The sequence below is a fragment of the Somniosus microcephalus genome, chromosome 15, assembly GCF_052327205.1.
Source record: "Somniosus microcephalus isolate GS21.2 chromosome 15, FLI_Smic_1.0, whole genome shotgun sequence".
Lineage (NCBI taxonomy): Eukaryota > Metazoa > Chordata > Chondrichthyes > Squaliformes > Somniosidae > Somniosus > Somniosus microcephalus.
Window position 1 is genome coordinate 104,517,334 of NC_141001.1, and position 13,003 is coordinate 104,530,336.

A 13,003-nucleotide genomic window follows, 5' to 3' on the forward strand; every position below is an offset into this window, starting at 1 on the left:
GCGGACAATGTGACCCGTCCATCGGAGCTGATCGAGCGTAACTGGCTGCCAGCTGCAAATAAACTTGACAGCCTTAGAAAATCCCTGCAAGGATACTGTTGGGGTGCAGCTGGCTGCTCGGGGGTCCATGTCACTAGCATAGGTCTTAAACCAACAAGGTAGTTTACCTGAATTAGCGGGCTGCATGGGTATGTTGCGTAATGCGGTGCAGTATGGGTCTTTCATCGATTACAGTATACTGGAAAATTGAGCGTTCTTTAATGCAGCGACTGATTTGAGAGTGCCTGATGATGCCGGGGATGAGAGGAGCTTTAGTTAGGAGGAGAGGCTGGAGAATTTGGGTCTCTTTTATTAGACCAAAGAAGATTACGAAGAAATCTGAAGGAGGTACTGACACAGTAAATGTGAGAAAGCTCTTTCCGCGGGTCAGTGAGTAGGAAACCGGAGGGCCTAAGTTTAAGATCATCGCCAAAAAGAACAGAGGGAGAGATTAGGAGAAGTGTTTTATGTAGAGGCTTACCAGAAACTGTCATGACTCCATAAATGGCTTTCAAAAGTGGAGTGGATAAATATTTGAGAAAAGAAAGACTTGCATTTATATAGCGCCTTTCACGACCACCGGACGACTCAAAGCGCTTTACAGCCAGTGAAGTACTTTTGAACTGTAGACACTGTTGTAATGTGGGAAACGCGGCAGCCAATTTGCACTCGGCAAGCTCCCACATCCAGCAACGTGATAATGACCAGATAATCTGTTTTAGTAATGTTGATTGAGGGATAAATTTTGGTCAGGACACCAGGGATAACTCCCCATCTCCTCTTCGAAATAGTGCTTTGGGATCTTTTATATGTCTATGTGAGAGAGCAGATGGGGCCTCGGTTTAATATCTCATCTGAAAGACGGCACCTCTGACGGTGCAGCACTCCCTCGGTACTACACTGGAGTGTCAGCCTAGCTTTATGTGCTGAAGTCTCTGGAGTGGGACTTGACCCCACAACCTTCTGACTCCGAGGCGAGAGTGCTACCCACTGAGCCACAGCTGACACTGGCAAAAGAATCATTTTGAAGGGGTTGGGGAAAGGGCCAGGGGAATGGGACTTGATGGCGAGCTCTTTGAGAGTTTGCACAGCAGAATGGCCTCCTTCTGTGGTGTAAAATACTATGATTCGGATGTAATGGAGCTGGAATGGAGGGATTGGATGCAATCTTGTTGATTCTTGTGTCTACTTTCAGTTTAAAAACAAGGCATTTACATCCACCCTCTGCACTGTGTTTGGAGCATGATGCTTTTAACCCTTTTAGATGAGATACCTTCATTATAACTCCATCTCACTGTTGTTGCATTTATTTTGAATGGAGTACTCTTGGATGTTTAATTTTGTCACAATGGAAGCCAATTGTCCCTGGCATATTGTGATAATGAATAGTTATGAGAATCTCCATATGTCCTGCTTAAGTACACCCATTTATCTGATCCTTTTCCCTTGAGTATTACAGTATCCACTGATTAACTGCACAAAGTCGCTATTTGTTTAGCGTGTGAGAGGTGCACAAAAAGCTTTTTAAGAATGTTGCCGTACTGATATTTTAAATGGCCCTCCCCTGCTGTGTAACTACAAAGAAAATAATTCACCCCGCAGTAGCAAAAAAAGGAAGCTGTTTCATTGTGTTTCTTGTGTGAGAATGTGCTGGGGCCTTGATTCCAGGCCTCGGTAGTAGCGCTGTTGTGGAATTGGCCGCTGGAAGTGGGCTCGGATGACTAGCTGCCTTTTTTTTGTACCCACTTTTTTTTTTTTACTGTCCCACCTCCCTGCGGTGCGGCAGTTGAGAGTTCCCAGTGTTTAGCTTCATACTGCCGTCTCCTCAATCTGGCACAGCTCGTGCCAAATCTGTGGAGTCTCGGTCAGGAAGTGGCTGCAGTGTCGTGGGGGGGTAGGAAATATTCTGTGATCATTGCTTCCTGGATGAATGCACTATGTTTTCAGCAGGGGGCCCTAGGTTGAATGTTCAGTGCTTTGTTGCCCATTCAGAATCCTGAGCTGAGGTAAAACTGACCGGTTCCGGGCAAGAAAGGAATAGAATAAAAAAGAAAGAAAGAGGGCTTGCATTTCTATGGCGTCTTTCACATCCTCCGGATGTCCCAAAGCACTTGACAACCAATGAAGTACTTTTTGAAGTGTAGTCGCTGTTGTAATGGAGGAAACACGGCAGCCAATTCATGCACAGCAAGCTCCCATAAACGGCAATGAGAAAAATGACCAGGTAATCTGTTTGTGATGCTGGTTGAGGGATAAATATTGACCGGGACATTTTAAAGTTTCCATTTTTTTTTTATTCGTTCATGGGATCTGGGTGTCGCTGGCAAGGCCAGCATTTATTGCCCATCCCTGAGCCAGCTTAATCTAATTTTGTAACTGTGTACAGGAAACTTGGCGATATCCGGCACCGACGGGACCGAGCTGCTGCCGATCTATCAAAACTTCCGGATAGACCAGCGCTAATGTTGAAGGATACGGAGGTTTTCATCTCCGTATCTGACAACAAACACTGTTGCTTAGCAACAGCTTGTAAACACTCGGCCCGTACCTTGGAAGCATCTCTGAAGCTGTTGCTAAGCTACAGAGACGCTTTCCAGAGCCTGACTGTTTTATTTAAAAAAAAAAAAAAAAAATTTTAAATGCTAGGAGGGAAAAAACCTAACCAAAACGGCTGCTGATTTCTGCCGTTAGATCGAGGTTTCCAGACATACAACCTCCGGATAAGCCAAAGTTTCCTGTACTGTAAATATTCCATAAATTCTGGATTACAAACCGCTCTCCCATCTTTAGGGGGCATAGAAGCCACATGAAGTGATTTAGACACTGGCTTTCACAGTACAACAGTAGAGTGCATCAGTGTCCTTAATATTCCTCTTACCATGCTCAATCCTGCCGAAATGGACAAATGACTGCAGTGTGTTGAGTCACAAGCTGCAGTGCGAATGCCAAAAGCCATGTTGTGGAATGTTATCCAGGTATAACATTAGATTTTTGATTAACTGTTCTGCAGTACCAGGCGTGAAGTGGTACCACAATCAGCCTACCCTACCATGTCTGAACATATTCAATGTAAGATTACCGTCAAGGGGCAATTTAATAGAGGTGTTCCAAAACCAAGAAGGGTTTTGATAAGAGTAAATAAGGAGAAACTGTTTCCATTGGCAGATAGATTGGTAATAAGGACACAGATTTAAGGTAATTGACAAAAGAGCCAGAGGTGAGACAAGGAGAGTTGTTTTTACGTAGCGAGTTGTTGTGATCTGGAATGCGCTGCCTGAAAAGGTGGTGGAAGTAGATTCAATACTAACTTTCAAAAGTGAATTGGATAAATAAATAAAGGGGAGAAAATTGCAGGGCTTTGGGGAAAGAGCAGGGGGTGTGGGACCAATTGGATCGTTCTTTCAAAGAGCCGGCACAGGCACGATGGGTCGAATGGCCTCCTTCTGAGATTCTATAATTGGGTTGCTTTTTGGCAATAGCACAACATCTTCCAACAGTTGGCTGCTACTGGAGACAGGAAGGAGCTCAATACTTTCACGGGTCCCTGGGGTCTGTACATCACCCTCGCGTAGCCGAAGATCCACTTGACTGATGAGGAATAAAGAAAAGAAACGGTGGGCTGGGAGAGAGTAGGAGGAAGGTTAAATGTTTTTTTGCCCATAGGATTGACTTGCTTCCTTGATGGGCCTGGCCTTAAGTAATTCTAATGCACTGGTATTTCATACATGCTTCACTGTGTTTTGATAAATAGGGCAAGGCATTTTCGTGTATAGATTGCTGGAAGTTTTGACATTTTATGGCTCCCCTGTTTCCTGTGTGATATTTATAGCTCATCTCTTTTTTTCCCTCTCTGTCTTGCTCTTGCAGCTTGCACAAGCTGAGGGAAAACGTGTCTCAGGAACATAAATCTCTTAAACAGAAAGAATTAGCAGATGGGCCAAAGGCATCCCATGGATACGGAGGGAAATTTGGAGTCCAAGATGATCGTATGGATAAGGTACGGAATGTGCTATTTTTAAATGAGTTTCAAAAGCTGTCGTTGCTTGTAGTGTTTTTTTTTAATTGCAGAACTGAGCGAGCACCGTTTATTTTGATCGATCGGGCTTGCACTGTTACTGGCCTCTGCACTGGCTTTTGGCCGTGAACCTTTGATAAATGATCCAAAGGAGAAAACCTAATCCGCCTGCCACTTTTTAAGAATGTGGATTGCAGTGTTCAGAAGTGGCTCTGAGAATCCATACATCCGCATTGAAATGATTTATTTGCCGTTGCAGTTTTCTCCATGTTTAGCTCCAGATACTGCCAATTTCCTGGAAACACTCAGCAGGTCAGGCAGCATCTGTGGAGAGAGAAACAGAGTTAGTGTTTCTGATGAAGGGTCATCGACCTGAAATGTTAACTCTGTTTCTTTCTCCACAGATGCTGCCTGACCTGCTGAGTATTTCCAGCATTTTCTGTTTTTATTTCAGATTTCCAGCATCCGCAGTATTTTGCTTTTGTGCTGCCGATTTCCTTTTCCTCTCTTTTCTCGACCAACTCTCTCTCTCTCTCTCTTTCTCCCCCCCTCCCCCCCAAAAAAAAATGCTCAATATTTGCCAGAAGAAGCACGCAGTTGTGAGTTGAGAGTCCAGTTTGCTCGGGTAGCGAGCTATCTTTCGTTGATGCTGTGTTCAAATGGCCAATCGCCTCTTCCGCTTACAACAGCAGCAGCTCAACCCTGCGGAGAGGAAGTTTAAACCGTCCCCTCCCACCATAATATTTACTGCGATTTGTCTGTGTGAGCACGGAAAACCGTTTGAGCCATGTGACCTTAACGATGAACATAATTGGGATAATAATCCTACGCCCTTCATATTTAGCATAGTCTCAGGGCAGCTGTCTGGGTTGCAGCCTCTATTGAAACTTTGCTGAACAAGGCCTCGTTTCCCTACATTACAACAGTGACTCCCTTTCAGAAGCGTGGTTGTAAAGCGCTTCGGGATGTCCGGAGGTCGTGGAAACCCTAATATAATTGCAAGTCTTTTTAAGATGTGAGTTTCTTTTTTTAAATTTGGGTTCCGTTGCAGTTGAAAACACAACAACAAAATGTTCGGCAGTCAAAATCGAGCTTGGGGGGAAAAAAAGGAAAATAACGTATTGCTGGTGGAGGTTTAGTGTTGGGGAAGTCCAGGCATCGGTGACTTAGACCATGGGTAAAATACCAAGGACTTGCAGTGCAGTGAAACTGTGCTTCCGAGCTCGTTTTGATTGAGCAGTTACATGCCACATTCTGCCTGAAAGGGTGGTGGAGGCAGAGCCCCTCATCGCATTTTAAAAAGTACTTGGATTTGCGCTTGAAGTGCTGTAACCTGCCAGGCTATGGACCAAGAGCTGGAAAGTGGGATTAGGCCGGACGGCTCTTCGGCTGGTGCGGACACGACGGGCCGAATGGCCGCCTCCCTGTGCTGTAAATTTCTACGATTCACTTCAAATATTTTCTCTTGCCTCGGCCGAAAGTGCGTAACGGCGCTTTTACTTAACGAGCTACAGGTTGGACCAGTAAATATTGACACATTCTGGTTACTGCACAGCAGGCAGTAGACCACTAGTCATCGTTCTGCTTACTAGAAACAGGTCTAAAGGGCCGAGAGGAAGGTTGAATCTATAACTGGTACAAATACAGGAAACTTGGTTTATCCGGAGGTTGTATGTCCGGAATACTCGGATCTAACGGCAAAAATCAGGAGCCGTTTTCTATAAGTTTTTTTAGTTCTCGTTCTTTTTTTTTCCCCAGTCAGGCACTGCAAGGTCTGTAGCTATAGCAACAGCTTCAGCTACAGACACTTGCAGCTGCAGCCGACTCTTTAGAAGCTGTTGCTAAGCAACAGTGTTTGTTGTCAGATACGGAGATGAAAACCTCCGTATGCTTCAACATTAACTTTGTATGTCCGGCAGTTTTGATAGATCGGCAACACGCCGGTCCCGTCGGTGCCGGATGTCACAGTTTCCTGTACTGAATTTCATGCATTGGACATTTATTACCCCTGGATTTGCATGTGGATAACTGCATTAAACCACTCCTGTGGTGTACTGGTGGAAGGGGTGGGGAGAGCTGTCTTGTCTGGATAGGAGCTGTGGCACTTTTACTGTTCCTACCCCTGCCCTCTCTCCATAGTGTGCCTGTGTACAGTGAGCACGGCCCTATCTTTTCAGGGCTGTGACCAATCTCCCAAACCACCCTGTAGTTTCTTAACTAACCAATGACGAGTCTGCCTCTGTCCGTTTCACTGCTCCGCACCAATTCTCTGTTTCACCCTCCCATATATTGCTCTATAACCGGACCGATCGCTCCACAGAATAAACCAGACCAGGACCGAAACAAGCAGGGGAGATTGGCAAACTAAGATTGTAAATTTAGGCCATGCAAAACTGGGTTTGGGTTTGTGGTGGATATTCACATTGCCTAGCTGCCGCTCAGGCAGTTCAACTAGAACTAGCCTCGGATAGAAACATAGAAGATAGGAGCAGGAGTAGGCCTTTCGGCCCCTCGAGCCTGCTCCGCCATTCAGTGAGATCATGGCTGATCATCCAAACTCAGTACCCTGTCCCTGCCTTCTCCCCATATCCCTTGATCCCCTTAGCCTTAAGAAATATATCTAACTCCTTCTTGAATATATTTAATGAATTGGCCTCAACTGTCTTCTGCGGTAGAGAATTCCACAGGTTCACCACTCTCTGGGTGAAAAAATTCCTCCTCATCTCAGCCCTAAATGGCTTACCCCTTATCCTTAGACTATGACCCCTGGTTCTGGACTCCCCCGCCATCGGGAACATCCTTCCTGCATCTAGTCTGTCTAGTCCTGTTAGAATTTTATAAGTTTCAATGAGATCCCCTCTCATTCTTCTAAACTCCAGCGAGTATAAGCCTAATCGACCCAATCTCTCTCCATACGTCATTCCTGCCATCCCAGGTATCAGTCTGGGGAATCTTCACTGCACTCCCTCCATGGCAAGAACATCCTTCCTCAGATAAGGCGACCAAAACTGCACACAATAACTCCAGATGTGGTCTCACCAAGGCCCTGTACAACTGCAGCAAGACATCCTTGCTCCTGTACTCGAATCCTCTCGCTATGAAGGCCAGCGTACCATTTGCCTTCTTAACCGCCTGCTGCACCTGCATGCTTACCTTCAGCGACTGGTGCACAAGGACACCCAGGTCTCGTTGCACTTCCCTTTCTCCCAATCTATTGCCATTCAGATGATAATCTGTCTTCCTGTTTTTGCCACCAAAGTGGATAACCTCGCATTTATCCACATTATACTGCATCTGCCCAATCTGTCCAAATCGTACTGGAGTTTCTCTGCATCCTCCTCACAGCACACGCGCCCACCCAGCTTTGTGTCGTCTGTAAACTTGGAGATATTACATCTAGTTCCCTCGTCTAGATCATTAATATATATTGTGAATAACTGGGGTCCTAGCACTGATCCCTGCGGTACCCCACTAGTCACTGCCTTCCACTCGGAAAAAGACCCGTTTATTCCAACTCTTTGCTTCCTGTCTGCCAACCAGTTTCTATCCAAGTCAGTACCTTGCCCCCAATCCCATGTGCTTTAACTTTGCATGCTAGTCTCTTATGCGGGAACTTATCGAAAGCCTTCTGAAAGTCCAAATACACCACATCCACTGGTTCTCCCTTATCTATTCTACCAGTTACATCCTCAAAAAATTCCAGTAGATTAGTCGAGCATGACTTACCTTTTGTAAATCCATGTTGACTTTGTCCGATCCTGTCACTGTTTTCCAAGTGCTCTGCTATTCTATCTTTTATAATGGACTCTAGCATTTTCCCCACTACCGATGTCAGGCTATAATTCCCCGTTTTTTCTCTACCACCTTTTTTTTAAAATAGTGGGGTTACATTAACTACCCTCCAATCCATGGGAACTGTTCCAGAGTCTAGAATTTTGGAAGATGACCAGCAATGCATCTACTATTTCTAGGGCCACTTCCTTAAGTACCCTAGGATGTAGATTATCAGGCCCTGGGGATTTATCGGCCTTCAATCCCGTCAATTTCCCTAACGCCATTTCCCTACAAATGGATCCGATTCCTCTTTGGATCCTGGTAAATCCCATGCAGTATGTTGGCACCGGTGGTGGTGGTTGGTTTTTTTGTGGCCCCTTTCACTTTTTTTAGAATGACGAGACATATGCAGGTTAAGTCCTATTGATCTTCTTAGAGGGTGGTCAGGATTGGCAAGCAGGGGAGATCTTTCCGCAGTGTAAACCAGGCCTGCACCGAAGCAGGCAGGGGAACTCTTCCCCGCAGTATAAACGACAATATAAATGTTAGCATTTCACTAATACGGGTGAGTGCTTCTGGATGCTGAGCTGTGTTCAGTAAGTGTCTGTAAGCATGATTGAGTATACTCAGGGCTGAGCTGGATAACTAGATAGATATAGATTTTTTGGACTCTAGGGGAATCAAAGGATATGGGGATTGGGCGGGAAAGTGGAGTTAAGGTCGAAGATCAGCCATGATCTTATTGAATGGCGGAGCAGGCTTGAAGGGGCCCTATCGCCTACTCCTGCTCCTAGTTCTTCTGATTGAAGGAGCATTCATAGCGGCAAAGATAGTGTGTCCATGCACCACTATTTCACACTCTTGCAGTACTACAGAAAGGAACCTGGTAGGACGGCTTTTTGTTACTCGGAATAAACACTTTGCTTGTAAACTCTAACCTTTTAAAATTTAATTTTAAAGACCTCCATCAGGTCACCCCTCAGCCGTCTCTCTTCTAGAGAAAAGAGCCCCAGCCTGGTCAGCCTTTCTTGACGGGTGTGACCTCTCGGCTGTGGCACCTTCCCACTCGCAATTTGGAGGCCTGTGAATCGGCGTGAGCCGTCGGGAGCCTGAGGTGTGACGGGGTAGAGGCGGAGAAGATGTCTCCACTCGTGGTGGAGGTGGGGGGGGAGACCAAATCTAGGGGCCACCAATATAAGCTAGCCACTAATAAATCGAATGGGGAATTCAGGAGAAACTTCTTTTACCCAGAGAGTGGTTAGCATGTGGAAGTCGCTCCCGCAGGGAGAGGTTGAGGCGACTCGTGCAGATGCGTTCAAGGGAAGCTGGATAAACACATGAGGGAGAAAGGAATAGAAGGATTTGCTGATCGGGTGAGATGAAGTAGAGTGGGAGGAGGCTGGTGTGGAGCATAAACACCGGCACGGACCAGTTGGGCCGATGGCCTGTTTCTGTGCTGTAGACTCGACGTGACTTGCAGTTCCTCTTGCACATTAAAGACTGCAGGCCAGACATGCTGATATTGCCCTTTTGGGAACAAGCAAGTATTCCAGCATGCCGGTGATTCATAGAGAGATGAATGCTCCTCGTAAAAAAAAAAAAAAAAAAGTCCTACTTGCTGAATCAGTTTTTGAACTATTTTCACATGTGCATTGTATTAGTGTATATTTTGCGAGTTCAGTTAGGTGAATGGAGCCTTGTATATCTTTTCTTCCATTTTCTAATCTGTATCGCAAAATTGCAGAAGCTTTTTAGCCTTCACTGCCGTTTTGACACCGCTGCAGCCTGTTTTCACAGTACAGTGCCTCATTTCATCACCAGTAAAGGGGGAACATTGACGCCAGCAGTAAATGCTGTGTGATATATTTGGCTCCACGCCTGCGAACAACATTGGCCGGTTTGCCCCTGAAACATGGCTGAAGTAGCCAAGCAAAGGTTGTGGGTAAAACTGACGTGAGGCAAATGCTAACAGATGGCAGATTAAATGAGTTGTGCTGGGTTTATCTGCATTGTCTTTGACTTGGACTTTTTTGGGATGCTACAACAATTTCTTCAGAGGCCTACAGTGTGAATACCAAGGGGGAACAATTGGGTTGCTTTGCGCCTCCCGTAAGCACCCCGAGGGAGCGCTAATGGGGCACAAAGCATCTACCGCCTGGTTGCGGCGCCGTTAACGCCTCCCGCGAAATCCAGCAGGAGGTTAGCGTCTGAGATAGCCGGTAGCGCCCTGCGGCGCTGATATCACCGTGCGCAGCGCCCCACTTGCCCCCCCTCCCCCCCCCCCCCCCCCCCCCCGGCCGCAAACTTCGCACGCGCCCCCTGACCTACTGCCAGACGCTCTGCCCAACGGGGTCAGGGTGTCGTGTTTGCGGCCGGGGCGGCGATAATTAAAGGGCAGGTGCTGGGTGGCCATTTTTTTTGGGGCTGCCTGCCAGCACCTGGCCTCTTGCTGCGGGGAGCCGGTCGCGATCTGTCAGCCCGGCACTCCGCTCCCCGGTGGTCCAGCAGGGCCCCGGTGCATGCAGCGCTTGGCCCCTCCCTTTTAATCAGGGGTGGGAGGCCTGCAGTACCGCGGCGCTATGTGCTGACACGCGTGGCGCTGCTGCACGTAGCACCGCGATATTCAATTGGAGCACCCCAAGAGGGAGGAGGAGTGCCCCCAGTAGCGCCTCGCCTCCTGCTTGGGGCGTTACCATTCAATTTTGGCCACGGGGGCACTAACTTTTTTTGGGACGCTAAAAGTAGTTATTGCCCCAAAGGGGGCGCGAGACAATTTCTCCCCCCCCCCCCCCCCAGTGTTTTATAAAGCTTGTGTGCATTTACAAAGTCAATGTCAGTACATCATATGACCCTTGCAATTTTTAAAAAACCCACTAATCTGTTCAGCATTGTGAGGTTACCCCACATGGAGCTGGGATGTAATTCTGGCGCGGTGCAAGTAAGCTGTTTCTGAAGTTCTGTTGATGAGGGTCGCACTTCCTGTGGGTTTACAAAGCTCCAGATTGTTCAGTACGTAGATACATTTGGTGATACATTTTGGTCGGAAGAATGAGGAAAGCGGGTGCATGAACAGAGAGACCTGGGGGTATATGTGCACAAATCGGTGAAGGTGGCAGGGCAGGGTGAGAAAACGGTTAAAAAAGGCATCCGGGATCCTAGACTTTATAAATAGAGGCATAGAGTACAAAAGCAAGGAAGTTGTGATGAACTTTTATAAAGCACTTGTTTGGCCACAACTGGAGTATTGTGTCCAATTCTAGGCACCGCACTTTAGGAAGGATGTGAAGGCCTTGGAGAGGGTGCAGAAAAGATTTACAAGAACGGTTCCAGGGATGAGGGACTTCAGTTACTTGGATAGACTGGAGAAGCTGGAGTTGTTCTCCTTGGAGCAGCGAAGGTTGAGGAGATTTTATAGAAGTGTTCAAAATCATGAGGGGTCTGGACAGAGTAGATAGAGAGAAACTGTTCCCATTGGCGGAAGGGTCAAGGACCAGAGGACACAGATTTAAGGTGTTTGGCAGAAGAACCAAAGCGACATGAGGAAAAACTTTTTTACACAGCGAGTGGTTAGGATCTGGAATGCACTGCCGGAAAGGGTGGTGGAGGCAGACTGAATTGTAGCTTTCTAAAGGGAGTTGGATAAGTACCTGAAGGAAAAAAATTTGCAGGGCTCCGGGGAAAGGGCGGGGGAGTGGGACTAACTGAAGTGCTCTTGCAGAGAGCCGGCACGGGCTCGACGGGCCGAATGGCCTCCTTCTGTGCTGTAACCATTTTATGATTCTATGGATTAGCGAAAGTAGTGCAATCATAGAAAGGATGAATGGTTTAAAGGCCGCGGGAACGGTTGCTTTCTCTCTCTCTGCCCATCCACTGTTGAGAGTGACGGACTGTTTTTCAGTTTGGTTCCTCTTGAGAGGCAATACAAGTGACGTTGTTTGTGGCTTTAAAGAGTTGCCATTTTAACGTGAGATTCTCTCCTTCAGTCTGCAGTTGGCCATGAATACGTTGCTAAACTCGCCAAACACTGCTCTCAGACAGACTCCGTAAAGGGATTTGGTGGAAAGTTTGGCGTACAGAAGGACAGGGTCGATAAGGCAAGTACTGCAGCTACATGTGTTCAATTGAATTTTATTTTTATTCATTCATGGCGTCGCTGGCAAGGCCAGCATTTACTGCCCATTCCTAATTGCCCTTGAGAAGATGGTGGTGAGACGTCTTCTTGAACTGCAGAGGGCAGTTAAGAGTCAACCACGTTGCTGTGGGTCTGGAGTCACATATAGGCCAGACCGGGTCAGGACGGCAGATGTCCTTCAGGGAAGGAAATTAGTGAACCAGATGGGTTTTCACAACAATCTGGGAGTTTCATGGTCACCATTACTGATGCAAGCTTTTTATTCCAGATTTATTTAATTAACTGAATTTAAATTCCCCAGCTGCCGTGGTGGGATTTGAACTCTCGTCTCCTGATCATTAGTCCAGGCCTTTGGATTACTAGTCCTGTAACATAGCCACTGTGCTACCGTACCCACGAATTAACTGCATAGGTGTTAACTTTTTTTTATTACACACTCCCCATGGGGCCATCTGCTACCTCTTGCTCTTAGTTACAGAATGACTAAACCGTCACCTCCTATTTCACACACTTTTGAGTTTGCAGTGAATGTGTAGTTACTTTACTAAGTGGATTCCTTGAATGAAAGGGTTTGCTTGCTTCCCCAGTGACTCAAGTGGGTCTATATCCATTTAACATAAGAAATAGAAGCAGGAGTGGGCCATACGGCCCCTCGAGCCTGCTACGCCATTCAATAAGATCATGGCTGATCATCCACTTCAACTCCACTTTCCCGCACTATCCCTTGATTCCCCTAAAGTCCAAAAAGCAGCTGAACCTTACAGAGCAGAAGCTTCGATTCCTAATTGGTGCCGAGTTAACTGATCTCGGCACGAGTGGGCAGTAGTAGCACCACATCGAGGGGAAATCGCCCAGGATTCCTTCTCCTGTCGGAGCTGACGTCTTTCGGATGAGACGTTAAACCGAGGTCCCGCCTAAGGTGGAAGTAAAAGATCCCATGGTACTACTTTGAAGAAGAGCAGGGGAGTTCTCCCCAGTGTTCTGGCCAATATTTTTCCTGCAACCAACACCTAAAAGCAGGTGATCCGGACCTTTGTCACATT

At 46.8% G+C, this 13,003-nt stretch overlaps 1 protein-coding gene across 5 annotated transcripts in view; it reads left to right on the top strand.

Annotated features, from left to right (window-relative positions):
• cttn (cortactin) overlaps positions 1 to 13,003 on the top strand; it is a 64,186-nt gene that overhangs the window by 13,556 nt on the left and 37,627 nt on the right. For all 5 annotated transcript variants that reach the window (XM_086008218.1, XM_086008220.1, XM_086008223.1 and 2 more), the window contains exons 4-5: positions 3,907 to 4,036; positions 11,812 to 11,922. In XM_086008218.1, coding sequence (XP_085864344.1) covers positions 3,907 to 4,036; positions 11,812 to 11,922 — 241 coding nt within the window. The remainder of the gene's footprint in view (positions 1 to 3,906; positions 4,037 to 11,811; positions 11,923 to 13,003) is intronic.